Genomic DNA, 14,173 nt, shown 5'->3' on the forward strand with positions numbered 1-14,173 from the left:
GAATTTGGAGTCTGTTTTGAATCAATTCCATTTTGATCAAAAAGAGAAATTCAAAGAGAGGAAGATTAGGAAAGGAGTTCCTGCAAAATTTTTGAATTTCACTCTTCAGAAAAGGGATCCCTCTTTTGAAAGAGAAAAAAGAAAATAAGAGGAATCAATGTCTATAGCCGTCACAATGCTAGTATCTTCTCACTAACACTCCCCTCTCATTTTTGACTTACATGTGGACAATGTTCCTCCTGTTACGGGCACACAATAAGACGGATAAATCATCACTGATGAATCATCTTTCACTGGGCAAGAAGCTAAGGCTGTGGTCATACGCGCCTTTAGATCTGACATAGGTGCGAATGTCAGATGAATCTAAAGGGCCCGATCAGACAGCAATGTCTGGGAAGTGTCCCACAGTTGTTGGCAACCCATGCTGCTCTGCCACAGAAGCAGAGTTAAAAGACACTGGGGAAAGTCCAGGTCTAACGGGTTCCAACAGACGGACTTTCCCCTGTCTGATCATTCCATCCCGGTTCGATGCCAGTTCCCACCCCCTTTGCAGTATGCGCATCATCACATACTCCATAGGGGGCTCTCAGTGCAGAGGTGCAATTCCTCATTTAAGTGCATGGGAAACAAACAGACACCCCCGTAGAGATTCACCTGCAGTTGCGTCCGATCACATAGTGACGGGCTGCACCCGCAGCTACAAAAGGAGGTGCAATCTCGCAACTGCGTGTCAAATTCCTCCGGGGGAAATAGCCTCGCTCCCCCTCCGCTTCAACTGGTGCGTGCAACCGCAGCCCAAGTGTGTGTGTGGGGGGTGTCAAGAGGCATAATTATTAAGAAAGAGTTTCAGGTGGGTAGCCGTGTTGGTCCGAAGCAACAGAACAACATATGAGTCCAGCGGCCAGCTTTAAGTCCCACGACCAGGGTTCCCTCTAAGCTGAGTGAGTGTGAGCTAGCTCACAGTTTTTTGGCCTCTGGCTCACACCTTTTTGTCTTAGCTCAGGAAGGAGGGCTCCAGAGCAAACTAATTTATGCAGTAGCCAAATCGCTCGCTCACAACTTTAATGCCAGTAGCTCACAAAGTAAAGTTTTTGCTCACAAGACTCCACAGCTTAGAGGGAACATTGCCCACGACATTTAATTCTCAATATAAGCTTTTGTGCACACACACACACACACACGAGCGCACACGCACACCTTTCTTCAGATACTGGGAAAGAGGGAGAGGGAGAATGAAACCGACACAGTGTTCATATCATCAGATCTCCACTAACCCATTCGAAGCCCTGCTGGTCCCACCCACTTTCTTAGAACACCTGGCAGGTGCTAGGAAAGGTGTTTGCAGGAGCCACGGTGTCCATTGGCTGGGGAACATGATGTTAGAGCACCACTCCGGGTGTCCAACGCAAGGCCTGGCTGTTCCCAGCCACTGGGAAATAAGCCACTTCTGCTAAGAGACGGTTCCTTCCGTCATTAACCCTGGACAGGCCTCAAGCCTGTCCAGGGTTATAGGCGGAAGGAGCCGTCTCTTAGCAGAAGGAATGTTTTGCATCCTTGGAATGTGGGCACTCCTGCTGGCCACAAGAGCACACCTGTGCCAGCCAGCTGACAGACCGCTCCGCCTGAGCAAGCTGTCATTCCCGGAGGCCCCGGGCGAGAGAAGAAGAAGAAAAGATTTGATTTATACCCTGCCCTTCACTACCCAAGGGAGTCTCAGAGATGCTTACAAACTCCTTTCCCTTCCTCTCCCCACAACAGACACCCTGTGAGGTAGGTGGGGCTGAGAGAGCTCTTGACAGAAACTGCTCTTTTTCGAGAACAGCTCTGGCAGAACCATGGCTTGCCTAAGGTCATCCAGCAGGTGCAAGTGGAGGAGTGGGGAATCGAAACCGGTTCTCCCGGATTAGAGTCTGCACACTTAACCACAACACCAAACAGTGGGATACTGTGGATACTGCAAAAGCCGAGAAGCTAACAGGAAAGGCATGGCTGCACATCCCTTGTACAGAGGGTGACGTCGAGCGTTCGAAACCAACCAAGGGACAGAGCGAGCAGCTTTCGCTTCCTCCCCAAACCTACGAAAGAAGCGCAGGAAGAGGAAATCCTCTCCCATTGCTCCAAAACCACACAGAATCACAGGCGCTCCAGAAGGGAAAATCTGCACCTTTTGAAATAAGTCACTAGCGACAACTTTGAGTCTTCTTTCAATGCTGGTTGAGAGAACCAAAGAGTTCACAGCGGGAGTGTGTGTGTGTGAGGGGCTGCTTCCAGCCAGAGATGGGCTTCTTGTTCCTCGATTCAGGCCTGGTTCAAAGACACCAAGAAACGAGGCACAAAAGAGGTGGTTGGCACCAATGTTCCCTCTAAGCTGTGGAGTCTTATGAGTAAAAATTCTACATTGTGAGCTAATGGCGTTAAAGTTGTGAGTGACTGATTTGGCTACTGCATAAATTAGTTTGCTCTGGAGCCATCCTTCCTGAGCTAAGACAAAAATTTGTGAGCTGGAGGCTAAAAAACTGTGAGCTGACTCACGCTAGCTCAGCTTAGAGGGAACACTGGTTGGCACAATAAACAGCACTCCTTCGTTCTGCAGGTAGCTTTGAGTGTCCCTTCAAATTAAAAAAAACCAAAAAAACCAAACCAGAACTCTGCACAAACAGAACACCTGCACAACAGGGAGAAAAGACGACACCCCCCCCCTTCTCTACCCCTGCTTTCAGTGCCAGTTTTCTATTGGCAAGGAGACCGGGGCCAAGGAAGGGATCCTCCACCTGCAGATGGCAGTGGGCCAATCCCTTCGGTCTCCTCCGCTCGGCCACTTCAGTCCCCAGCAGGTGTGAGCCAAGCCTCAGTTTCTTGAAAGAGAAGAAACTGGATTTATACCCCGCCCTTCACTCGGAATCTGAGAGCGGCTTACAAACTCTTCCCTTCCCCTCCCCACAACAGACACCTTGTGAGGTGGGCGGGGCTGAGAGAGCTCTTTCCTGAACTGTCAGAGAACTTGTGACTGACCCAAGGTCACACAAGCAGATGCAAGTGGAGGAGTGGGCGAATCAAACCCGGTTCTCCCACATTAGAGTCCGCACACTTAACCACGACACCAAACGGGGACACCAAACGGGCTCACCAAACGTGGCTACTGCTGTGCCAGCTTGGGATCCCAGAATGGCAATATGGGAGGCTGGGAAGGCCTTTTGGGGTTACTCTGACAGACAGGAACGGCTGCTGCTAGCTTGTTCTCCCCAGGGCTTTTTTTGTAGAAAAAGCCCAGCAGGAACTCATTAGCATAATTGGCCACACCCAACAGCAGAAACTCGTTAGCATATTAGGCCACACCCCTGACAGCACAGGTCATTAGCATATGAGGCCGCACCCCCAGGTTACCAAAAGTGTGGTCACCCAGCCACACCCACCTTTTGCTTCTTATTCTGTTTACCTTGTTTGTTGTCCAAACCCAGGGCCTTTTTTTGTAGCAGGAACTCCTTTGCATGTTAGGCCACACACCCCTAACGTAGCCAATCCTAATGAGTTCCTGCTGTTGGGTGTGGCCTATTATGCTAATGAGTTCCTGCTGGGCGTGGCCAACTCAGGACCCAGCCGGAACTCTGTTCCTGTGCGTTCCTGCTCAAAAATAGCCCTGGTTCTCTCTCTTTTTCCTGCAGCATGGGGTGGTATGGAATATATCCAGAGCTGTGGCTCTCAAACTTTACCAACTTGAGGAAAACACATACACCCCTCTGTCTGACATTTTATTGCAGGCCCCCAAGTCTCCTCCTCCTCCCTTGCCAATGGCCACCACATGCTGGTCAGTGGCGTTGCCAACCTCCAGGAGGTAGCTGGAGGCCTCCCAGACTTACAACTGATCCCCAGGCGGCAGGGATCAGTTCCCCTGGAGAAAATGCCTGCTGTTGAAGATGGGCTCTATGGCATTACGCCCTGCCGAGGGTCCTCCCCTCTCCAACCTAGGCTGCGCCCCCAAACTCTCCAGGAATTTTCCAGCTCAGAATAGACAATCCTACAGTCAGGCCCTGTGCCTCAAAACTGGAAGGAAAGGGGGCTAGCTACCCCACCCCCCAATTCCTTCCTCCACTCCACTCTAGGTAAGGTGGAGCAGGGGACCTTCTCTCTCTTTTAAGGGACCCAATTTAGGCTACTGGGATGACTCCCCCCCCCCAGCCTATTAGAACGAGTTAGAACGGATAAAAGGAAGTCCTTCTTCACCCAAAGAGTGATTCACACATGGAATTCACTGCCACAGGAAGTGGTGGTGGCTACAAGCATGGGCGGCTTCAAGAGGGAATTAGATAAGCATATGGAGCAGAGGTCCATCAGTGGCTATTAGCCACAAGGTATAGATAGGGGCTCTGGGGCGAGTGATGCTCTGTCTTCTTGGTGCTTGGGGGGGTCAACAGTGGGAGGGCTTCTAGTGTCCTGGCCCCACTGGTGGACCTCCTGATGGCACCTGGTATTTCTGGCTACTGTGTGACACAGAGTGTTGGACGGGATGGGCCTTTGGCCTGATCCAACATTGGTGTCTCTTGTGTTCTTATGTTCTATTAGGAAACAAACCAGTTTCCCCAGTAAACAACTATTGTGACCCCCCCACCCTACCCCACCGCACCCCAAATAAAGCCAAATGCTGCAAATCTTGGCTGATCCAAACTTGATATTCGAAGTTCTCCCACTTTCCCCTGGTAGGCTGCCAACTTCCAGGTGACGACTGGAGATCTCCTGGGATTACAACTGATGTCCAGGCAAGAGAAATCAGTTTACCGGGCAGGGGGAATGGCCCTTTGGAAGGTGGACTCAGTGGCATTATACCCCCACTGAATCCCTCCTCTCTCCAAACCCCAACTTCCTCAGGCTCCGCCTCTCCCCCCCCCCCAATCTCCAGAATTGGCAGCCCAGTTATCTGGGAACTCTAAATATGTTCCCTGAAGTTCTTGATGGAAGGAAAGAGAAATCAGTGACATAATATAAAAGAAGATCCTTCTTTTCACTACGAAACGAATGTGTGTTGTCTCATAAGAACATCAGAAGAGCCATCTAGCCCAGCATCCCGCCTCATACAGTGGCCAACCAGTTTCTCTGGAGGGCCAACAACAGGGCAGAGAGGCCGAGGCCATTCCCTGATAAGAACCTAAAAAGAGCCCTGCTGGATCAGACCAACAGTCCATCTCATCCAGTATCCTGTCTCACACAAGGGCCAACGAGTTCCTCTGCAGGGCCAACAACAGGGCAGAGAGGCCAACGCCATTCCCTGATAAGAACCTAAAAAGAGCCCTGCTGGATCAGACCAACAGTCCATCTCATCCAGTATCCTGTTTCACACAAGGGCCAACGAGTTCCTCTGCAGGCCCAACAACAGGGCAGAGAGGCCGAGGCCATTCCCTGATAAGAACCTAAAAAGGGCCCTGCTGGATCAGACCAAAAGTCCATCTCATCCAGCCTCCTGTCTCACACAGCGGCCAACCAGTTCCTCTGCAGGCCCAACAACAGGGCAGAGAGGCCGAGGCCATTCCCTGATAAGAACATAAAAAGAGCCCTGCTGGATCAGACCAGTGGTCCATCTAGTCTGGCATCCTATCTCACACACTGGCCAACCACTTCCAGTGGATGGCCAACAACAGGGCATAGAGGTTGAGGCCTTACCCTGGCAGGAGCATCAGAAGAGCCCTGCTGGATCAGACCAGGGGTCCATCTAGTCCAGCATCCCGTCTCACACAGCGGCCAACCAGTTCCTCTGCAGGGCCAACAAAGGGCATAGAGGCTGAGGCCATTCCCTGATAAGAACATAAGAAGAGTCCCGCTGGATCAGACCAGTGGTCCATCTAGTCCAGAACATCAGAAGAGTCCTGCTGGATCAGACCAGTGGTCCATCTAGTCCAGCCTCCTGTCTCACACAGTGGCCAGCCAGTTCCTCTGGAGGGCCAACAACAGGGCATAGAGGCTGAGGCCATTCCCTGATAAGAACATAAAAAGAGCCCTGCTGGATCAGACCAGTGGTCCATCTAGTCTGGCATCCTGTCTCACACACTGGCCAACCACTTCCAGTGGATGGCCAACAACAGGGCATAGAGGTTGAGGCCTTACCCTGGCAGGAGCATCAGAAGAGCCCTGCTGGATCAGACCAGGGGTCCATCTAGTCCAGCATCCTGTCTCACACAGGGGCCAACCAGTTCTTCTGGAGGGCCAACAACAGGGCATAGAGGCCGAGGCCATTCCCTGATAAGAACATAAGAAGAGTCCTGCTGGATCAGACCAGTGGTCCATCTACTCCAGGCTCCTGTCTCACACAGTAGCCAAACAGTTCCTCTGGACGGCCAACAACAGGGCAGAGAGCCCGAGGCCTTCCCTGGATAAGAACACAAGAAGAGCCCTGCTGGATCAGACCAGTGAGGGTCCATCTAGTCCAGCCTCCTGTCTCACACAGGGGCCAACCAGTTCCTCTGCAGGGCCAACAACAGGGCCGAGAGGCCGAGGCCTTCCCCTGATGTTGCCTCCTGGCACTGAGATTCAGAGATTGACTGCCTCCGAATGTGGAGGTTCCCCTCAGCCACCACGGCTAGTAGCCATGGACAGACTTGTCCTCCAGGAATCTATCTGATCCCCTCAAGATGTGACGCCGCCTTTTGGCTTTAAAAGGGGTTTGCCAAACGGAAGGATGGTGGCTGGTTGCTTGAGACTTCTGAAGACCAAGCGGCAAGGGAGCGGAGGCCAAATGGAATGGGAGCCCCCTCTCAGCCAAAAGCGCTCTTCCCGGTTCCCACGGCCGAGGACGTCTTAATAAAAAGAATGAGCACAAGTCCCGTTCACGAGACCTGAGCCCTGGACCAAGGAGGGAGATGTGTTTTTTGAGGGAGACGCTGCCAAATGTCGAGCAGGAGAGCTGAGCAAGTTCTCAGCAAAACCCTGTTGTTACCAGGCAGCCAGCAACCAGATGAGAATGTGAATAGCTGCAACTGTACAACGTTGTGACGTTTCTCCTTCCTGGACTCACCCATGCTGCGGCCTAGAGGCTGCGGGTCAAAAAGGACAAGCCGCCCCTCGGATCGGTCCATCGGTTTTCATGATGGCTCGATCCAGGATTTCCATTCAACGCATCTCCGTAGAAGCCCCCCTTGTCCCTAATCCCAGATGGCTTTCCTTCTTCTCCCTTTTCTTTCCTTTTTGCCTGCAACGGCATCTCCCTGCTTTTCCTGAGCCCCGGGGCCACTTAACATACCAAATCAAAACAAAAAGCTGCACGGCCCGGCCAAAATATTATGAAAGCGGGATGTTGGCCAACTGCTCTGCACTCAAAGACCTTTCCAAATAAGCCAATTCTGCACTGTCTTGCGACACCATCCTAATTCCTTTGAAAGAAAAGGAGCGAGAGAGGAAGGAAAGAGGAGGAAAACGGAGCAGGTGCTAGTGAGGGGGGGGGTCAGGCGTAGATGGCCAGGAATTAGAAGTGGGCTCCCTGTGACAGGCGGGGATTCAAGGTAGCTTTGGGGCTCTTGAAATGTGGAAGGACGCAGTGACATCACGCATGCTCTGGGACTTACCCCAGGCTCAGTTAAGCCACCCACCCACCCAGGAAAGCAAATGTGCGCTACGGAGAGGCTCAGAGCAGAAGGCATTGGGCTGGGCTGCAGGCAGTTTGGGGGACAGCAAGAAGGAAGAGGAAGAGGAAGAAGGGGAAGAGGAGGAAGAGGAGGAAGAGGAAGAAGAGGAAGAAGAGGAAGAAGAGGAGGAAGAAGAAGAAGGAAGAAGAAGGGAGGAGGAGGAGGAGGAGGCTGTTGTAATTAGCGAGATAAAAGGCAAATATTGAGTCTAGGTTAACACACTTGCCCTAGCAGGCAAAATAGACAGCTGACTTTGCCACAGGGGATTCTGGGGGGACCTTCCATATAGGCATTCTTTCCACTCTTTGCTTTCAACACAGATTCATAGAGCAGGAAGGGTCCATACAGGTCATCTAGACCAACCCTCTGCTCAATGCAGGATCAGTCTAGAGCATCCCTGACAAGTGTTTGTCCAGCCGCTGCTTTAAGAGTGCCAGGGAGTTCCATTGCTCAACTACTCTTACTGTATTTTTTTTCTTAAAAGAGATTGGGATTGGATTTATACCCCACCCTTCGCTACCCAAAGGAGTCCCAGAGCAGTTTACAATCTCCTTTCCCTTCCCCCTCCCCACAACACACACACCCTGTGAGGTAGGCGGGGCTGAGAGAGTTCTTTCGAGGACTGCCCTGTAGAGAACAGCTCTGAAAGAACTTATGACTGCCCCAAGGTCACACCAGCAGCTGCATGTGGAGGAGTGGGAGCATCAAACCCGGTTCTCCCAGATTAGAGTCCACGCTCCTAACCACGACACCAAACTGCCTCTCCCAGTTTGCACAAAGGGTGGCACGTCTTGCAGAACTAGGACTGCTCTGACGCTCGTGAACTGCACGGATGGACACAGGGCATGACTCCATCGCCCTTAAGCCCCTCGACCAGCTCTTTTGTACCCGCTGCCATCTGACAGGACCAAACTGAATTTATTCGTTTACTTCACTCCCCAAAGGGGATCCGGAGTGACCTCCGTCCTTCTCCTCTCTTCCATTTTATCCTCGCGACAACCTTGTGAGGTGGCCAGGCCGAGCGTGTGAGGATGAGGGGCCCGAGATCACCCAGCAAGCTTCCACGGCTGGGTGGGGATTCGAACCTGGGTCTCAAACATCCTAATCCAATGCTTTCTAAGGTAAAGGTAAAGGTTCCCTTGCTCGAAAGCCAGTTGAATCCGACTCTAGGGTTGCGGTGCTCATCTCCGTTTCCAAGCCGAAGAGCCAGCGCTGTCCAAAGACGTTTCCATGGTCATGTGGCCGGCATGACTAAACACCGAGGCGCATGGAACGCTGTGACCTTCCCACCAGAAGTGGTACCTATTTATCTACTTGCAATTTCTTGCTTTCGAACGGCTAGGTTGGCAGGAGCTGGAACTAGAGATGGGAGCTCACTCCGTCATGCGGCACCCGGGTCTCGAACTGCTGAACTACTGACCTTCCACAGCCTGCAGTTCAGCGTCTTAACCACTTGAGCCACCGCAGCTCCTACAGAGCTGCTTTCTACAGAGGCTAAAATTAAGAATAGTGCAACAAGTGGGGATTTATTTAAAAAACGGTGCATTACAGCAGTGTACAAAGTCTTGCCAGCAGGAAGACTTCATGATCGCTGACACGACAAGCTGTCACAGGGACCCCACATTCCGTCACATCGGCCCACAGTTAGAACAGCTATTAAAGCACGGAAAAAAGCTGCATTGAACCAAAAGGGAGGGAGGTAAATAAATTCTCAGATTGCAACCTTGGCATCTGCTCCTGCTTTTTAGTGATGACTTTGGGGTGGAGCAGAGAAAAGGAATATCAGGAACACACGTCAAAAAAAGAACTGCTTTCTAAATAAAGGCCCGGATTAAAACACACGAATCTGTTCCAGAGTGAATAAATACCAGGGCAGTAAAATTAAAGGCTGGCCTCTGACCGTGGCCTCCCGCTCAGAGAGCTTCCACGCCACTTTGCTCAAAACAAACATGCCACTCCACCCTCCGACCTAGAAAACAGCCACAATCCTTTTACCAAACCGCCACGCCCGGAGGGAGAAAAATTTGTGGGCTGTCTCACGCCCTGTGTTGAAATCCACGGGGCACATTCCCTCCCCAGCTGCACCCTGGAACCAAAACCCCTGCCAAGTTTCACAAGCCATCTGGCCGCGGTCCGCAACAAACAGATTCCCTTCCCCCTTCGCCACCACAGTTTGCCTCTCGGCACTGCCAACCAAGCTTCCTTGAAAGACACCAGGCCTGCCCACTATCAATCTCCCCCTCCACTTGGTACCTCCTGGGAGTGTGGGGAGCATTCTTCCTTCACAGGGGCTGATGGTCCCGGAGCCTCGGACCCACCCACCCATGTTCAGCATGAACTGGGACTGAACCCTCAAATGTGTGCCGGAATCCTTTGCCGGGCCACAGGGATTCTATTGCGCCGAGGAGCAATGTTCCCTCTAAGATGTGGAGTCTTGTGAGCAAAAATTCTACCTTGTGAGCTACGGGCATTAAAGTTGTGAGCGAGCGATTTGGCTGCTGCATAAATCAGTTTGCTCTGGAGCCGTCCTTGCTGAGCTGAGACAAAAAAGTGTGAGCCAGAGGCTAAAAAACTGTGAGCTAGCTCACACCAACTCCGCTTAGAGGGAACACTGCCGAGGAGCCTCCGCAGCAGATGAGCAGATGTAGAAATGGTTCCCCAGGACCAAAAAGGCCAAACCGTCTGGAGGCTTCCTCTCCTTCCCAGGCGAGTCCCATTGTTCCCTCTAAGCTGAGTTAGTGTGAGCTAGCTCACAGTTTTTTGGCCTCTGGCTCACGAATTTTTGTCTTAGCTCAGGAAGGATGGGGCTCCAGAGCAAACTAATTGATGCAGTAGCCATATTACTTGCTTACAACTTTAATGCCAGTAGCTCACAAAGTAAAATTTTTGCTCACAAGACTTCACAGCTTAGAGGGAACATTGCAGGCGACCCTGCTCCTTGGTCTTCTCGCCTTGTCCTGCAGTCAACAGTCTGAGAAGTCCCGTTTCCATTATTCTGACCACTTTTCCCTATGCGTGTCAACACAGAAGGCCAACGACGGGTCTCTTGGGACTCTGCAGCAGAGCCCGGGTCAGAACTCAAAGGCGGTGGGCGCCCGTAGGAGCAGGGCGTGGGGTCTGGGCAGGACTTGGCGGGGACCAGTGTTCCCTCTAAGCTGAGTTAGTGTGAGCTAGCTCACAGTTTGTTAGCCTCCAGCTCACACATGTTTGTCCTAGCTCAGGAAGGAGGGCTCCAGAGCAAACTCATTTATGCAGTCGCCAAACCGCTCGCTCACAGCTTTAATGCCAGGAGCTCACAAAGTAGAATTTTTGCTCACAGGACTCCACATCTCAGAGGGAGCATTACAGCCAGTGTTCCCTCTAAGATGAGTTAGTGTGAGCCAGCTCACAGTTTGCTAGCCTCCGGCTCGCACAGTTTTGTTTTCATTCAAGAAGGAGGGCTCCAGAGCAAACTAATCTATGCAGCAGCCAAATCGCTTGTTCACAACTTCAATGCCAGTAGCTCACAGAGCAGAAGTTTTGCTCACAAGACTCCACAGCTTAGAGGGAGCATTGCAGCCAGTGTTCCCTCTAAGCTGAGTTAGTGTGAGCCAGCTCACAGTTTGTTAGCCTCCAGCTCACGCAATTTTGTCCTCACTCAAGGATAGCTCCAGAGCAAACTGATTTATGCAGGAGCCCAGTCGCTTGCTCACAGCTTTAATGCCAGGGGCTCAAAAAGTAGAATTTTTGCTCACAGGACTCCACAGCTTCGAGAGGGGGCATTGGTGATGACTTACTTGTAAAAGATCTCTCCGGGCTTCCCTTCCGACCGACTCCCAAGCACAGGGCTATTCTTCTGCTTTTTTTTTTTTTGAAGTATTTTTAGAAAATTAATTATGCCTGCATCTCCGTCCCTTTCTCTCGCAGAGACAGAAGGATACATGAAAGGGCGCCGCTGGGAAATGTGATTGTTTGAACCAGGAGTAGGCACCCACACAGCCACATTCAGGCTGCCAGCGGAGGCTGGGGGAAGGGGGGGGAGGGTTGCCAGCTCCTGCCAACCTAGCAGTCCGAAAGCAAGAAATTGCAAGTAGATAAATAGGTATTGCTTCGGTCCGGGGAGGACAGGGACCTCAGTGGGGGATGATGCCACAGAGCCCACCCTCCAAAGCATCCCATTTTCTCCAGGGGAACTGATCTCTGGAGTCTGGAGTTGAGCTGAAATTCCAGGGGATCAGTTCCCTTGGAGAAAATGGCTGCTTTGGAGGGTGGACCCTGTGGCACTGTACCCCACTGAGGTCCCTGTCCTCCCCGGGCTCCACCCCCAAGTCTCCAGGAGGTTCCCAACCTGAAGATGGCCACTCTACCCCCCCCCATCCTCCACCAGCGGCCAAGGGGGACCTGGCAACCCTACCTGAAGCACACCTTGAAAGAATGGGCAAACAAGAAGGCAGTCTTTGCTAAAGAAGCCATCTCCAAAAGAGACCGGGGTGGCTACCAGTGTTCCCTCTGAGTGTGAGCCAGCTCACAGTTTTTTAGCCTCCAGCTCACACATTTTTGTCTTAGCTCAGGAAGGATGGCTCCAGAGCAAACTGATTTATGCAGTATCCAAATGCCTCGCTCACAACTTTAATGCCAGCGGCTCACAAAGTAGAATTTTTGCTCACAAGACTCCGCAGCTTAGAGGGAACATGGCACTGGGAAAGGACGGTGCATGGCTGGGGCGTGGGGGAAAAGCCGATCCCAAGACAAAAACTGCATCTGAGAAATCACAAAAGCGCTCCCAACAACTCTAATCTGTGTGCAGTCAAAACTAGACCCTTCCGAAGTCCTTTGAACTAGAACAGCTCTTCATCGGGACAGAATCTGTTCAGCCCCGTTTCCTCTTACAAAGAAGTGGGCGCCCCAGGTGCAGTGGGGTGGCAGCGGTGGACTCTGGGGCAGGACTCCAGGACCTCAGCTCATGGGCTCAGCCGGACACACACACACACAAATGCAGGTTGTGACCAATGCTCCCTCTAACCTGTGGAGTCTTGTGAGCAAAAATTCTACTTTGTGAGCTCCTGGCATTAAGGCTGTGAGGGAGCGATTTGGCTACTGCATAAATTAGTGTGCTCTGGAGCCCTCCTTCCTAAGACAAAAATGTGTGAGCCGGAGGCTAAAAAACTGTGAGCTGGCTCACACTAACTCAGCTTAGAGGGAACACTGGTTGTGACTGTGAGCTCCATGGGACTTACTTCCTAACAAATATACACAGAATCGGGTGACAAATGTGTCTGTTTCTCCGTGGAGGTGGACAGATGGGATGAGACCAGCTTGCTGAATCTTCCCCCTGCCCTTGACCCTAAAACCACTCGACTGCACCACTGCCCAAATGCTCTGAACCCACAAGCGGCCCCCTAAGACTTCCTCCAGCCCTGACAGACAGCGACTCACCTTGCAAGATCGCTGGTATGCTGGCCATTTGGGGGCAGGGCTGCTCGGGGGGGGGGGCACCGAGAGAATGCCCCCGCCCCTGTTCTTTCTCTTTCAGCAGGCTGCTCCCATTTCTCCAAGAACGTTTGGGAGACTTGCCGATTTCCCCAGCAAGGCAGCTCAAGCTGTTTGGTCCCGTCAACGACCTTCCTCTCAGTGCCAGGGCTGAGTGCTGTTTTTGCAAGAAATCTTTTGACGGGATTGTGCAACATTAGCAAATCCAGTGTGTGCATAAACACGCAGCTGGCTCAGGGGTGGCTTTTCAGGCCTTTTCCTGATTCTGCAGTTTCTGTATTATCTAATTGCTTCCTTCAGTTGTGCTGAGAGAGGAACGCAAGGAGGGGCTTCAGTACACTCAGCTGCAGGAGGTTTATCGATTTTTTCAAAAAGCTCTACAAAGTCCAGACAACTTAGAACAGGGGTGTCAAACATGCGGCCCGGGGGCCACATCAGGCCTCAGGCCCGCAGTGGAACTGGCCAGCTCCTGCTTCCAGTTCTGCTGCTGCTGCATCATCGCTTGCCTCACCAGACTCTCTTAATCGCTCAGCTGTTTCATGTTTTAACCTGGGTCCTAGACTCAGAACTCTGAGCGTGAGATTTCTGTGGTGGATGCCAATAAATCAAAAGTAGGTTTGCAGCCTACAGAGCTAATGTTTTAAGTAGGTTTTTATTTTAAGTTTAAAAAAAAAGTCTTTGTGTTTGTGTCCTTTATAAAGTTTATATCTCCGCTACCTGACATTACAGTTTCTCTCTCTCTCTCTCTCCCTCTCTTTCTGCGCAGATCTGTGCGTCATCCCCTCCCCCCCAGCTAGCAATCCAAAACAGTCCAGTGGCACCTTTAAAGCCAAGTTTTATTCAGGTACAAGCTCTCCCTCCTCTGCGAGGGCAGATCTGCATGTCCCCCCCCCAATAGCTAGCAATCCAAAACAGTCTAGTGGCACCTTTAAGACCAAGTTTTATTCAGGTACAAGCTCTCCCTCCTCTGCGAGGGCAGATCTACACGACACCGCCCCCCAATAGCTAGCAATCCAAAACAGTCCAGTGGCACCTTTAAGACCAAGTTTTATTCAGGTACAAGCTCTCCCTCCTCCGCGAGGGCAGATCTACACGAC

The 14,173-nt window shown here is 51.8% G+C and overlaps 1 protein-coding gene across 1 annotated transcript in view; it reads right to left on the reverse strand.

The window, feature by feature from the left end:
* Nucleotides 1-13,198, reverse strand: part of PLCD3 (phospholipase C delta 3) — a 76,561-nt gene extending 63,363 nt beyond the window's left edge. The window contains exon 1 of the mRNA XM_015423347.1: nucleotides 13,023-13,198. Coding sequence (XP_015278833.1) covers nucleotides 13,023-13,050 — 28 coding nt within the window. The 5' untranslated portion in view covers nucleotides 13,051-13,198. The remainder of the gene's footprint in view (nucleotides 1-13,022) is intronic.
* Nucleotides 13,199-14,173: the final 975 nt, after the last annotated feature.

Source organism: Gekko japonicus, unplaced genomic scaffold (assembly GCF_001447785.1).
Source record: "Gekko japonicus isolate JY-2015 unplaced genomic scaffold, Gekko_japonicus_V1.1 scaffold1434, whole genome shotgun sequence".
Lineage (NCBI taxonomy): Eukaryota > Metazoa > Chordata > Lepidosauria > Squamata > Gekkonidae > Gekko > Gekko japonicus.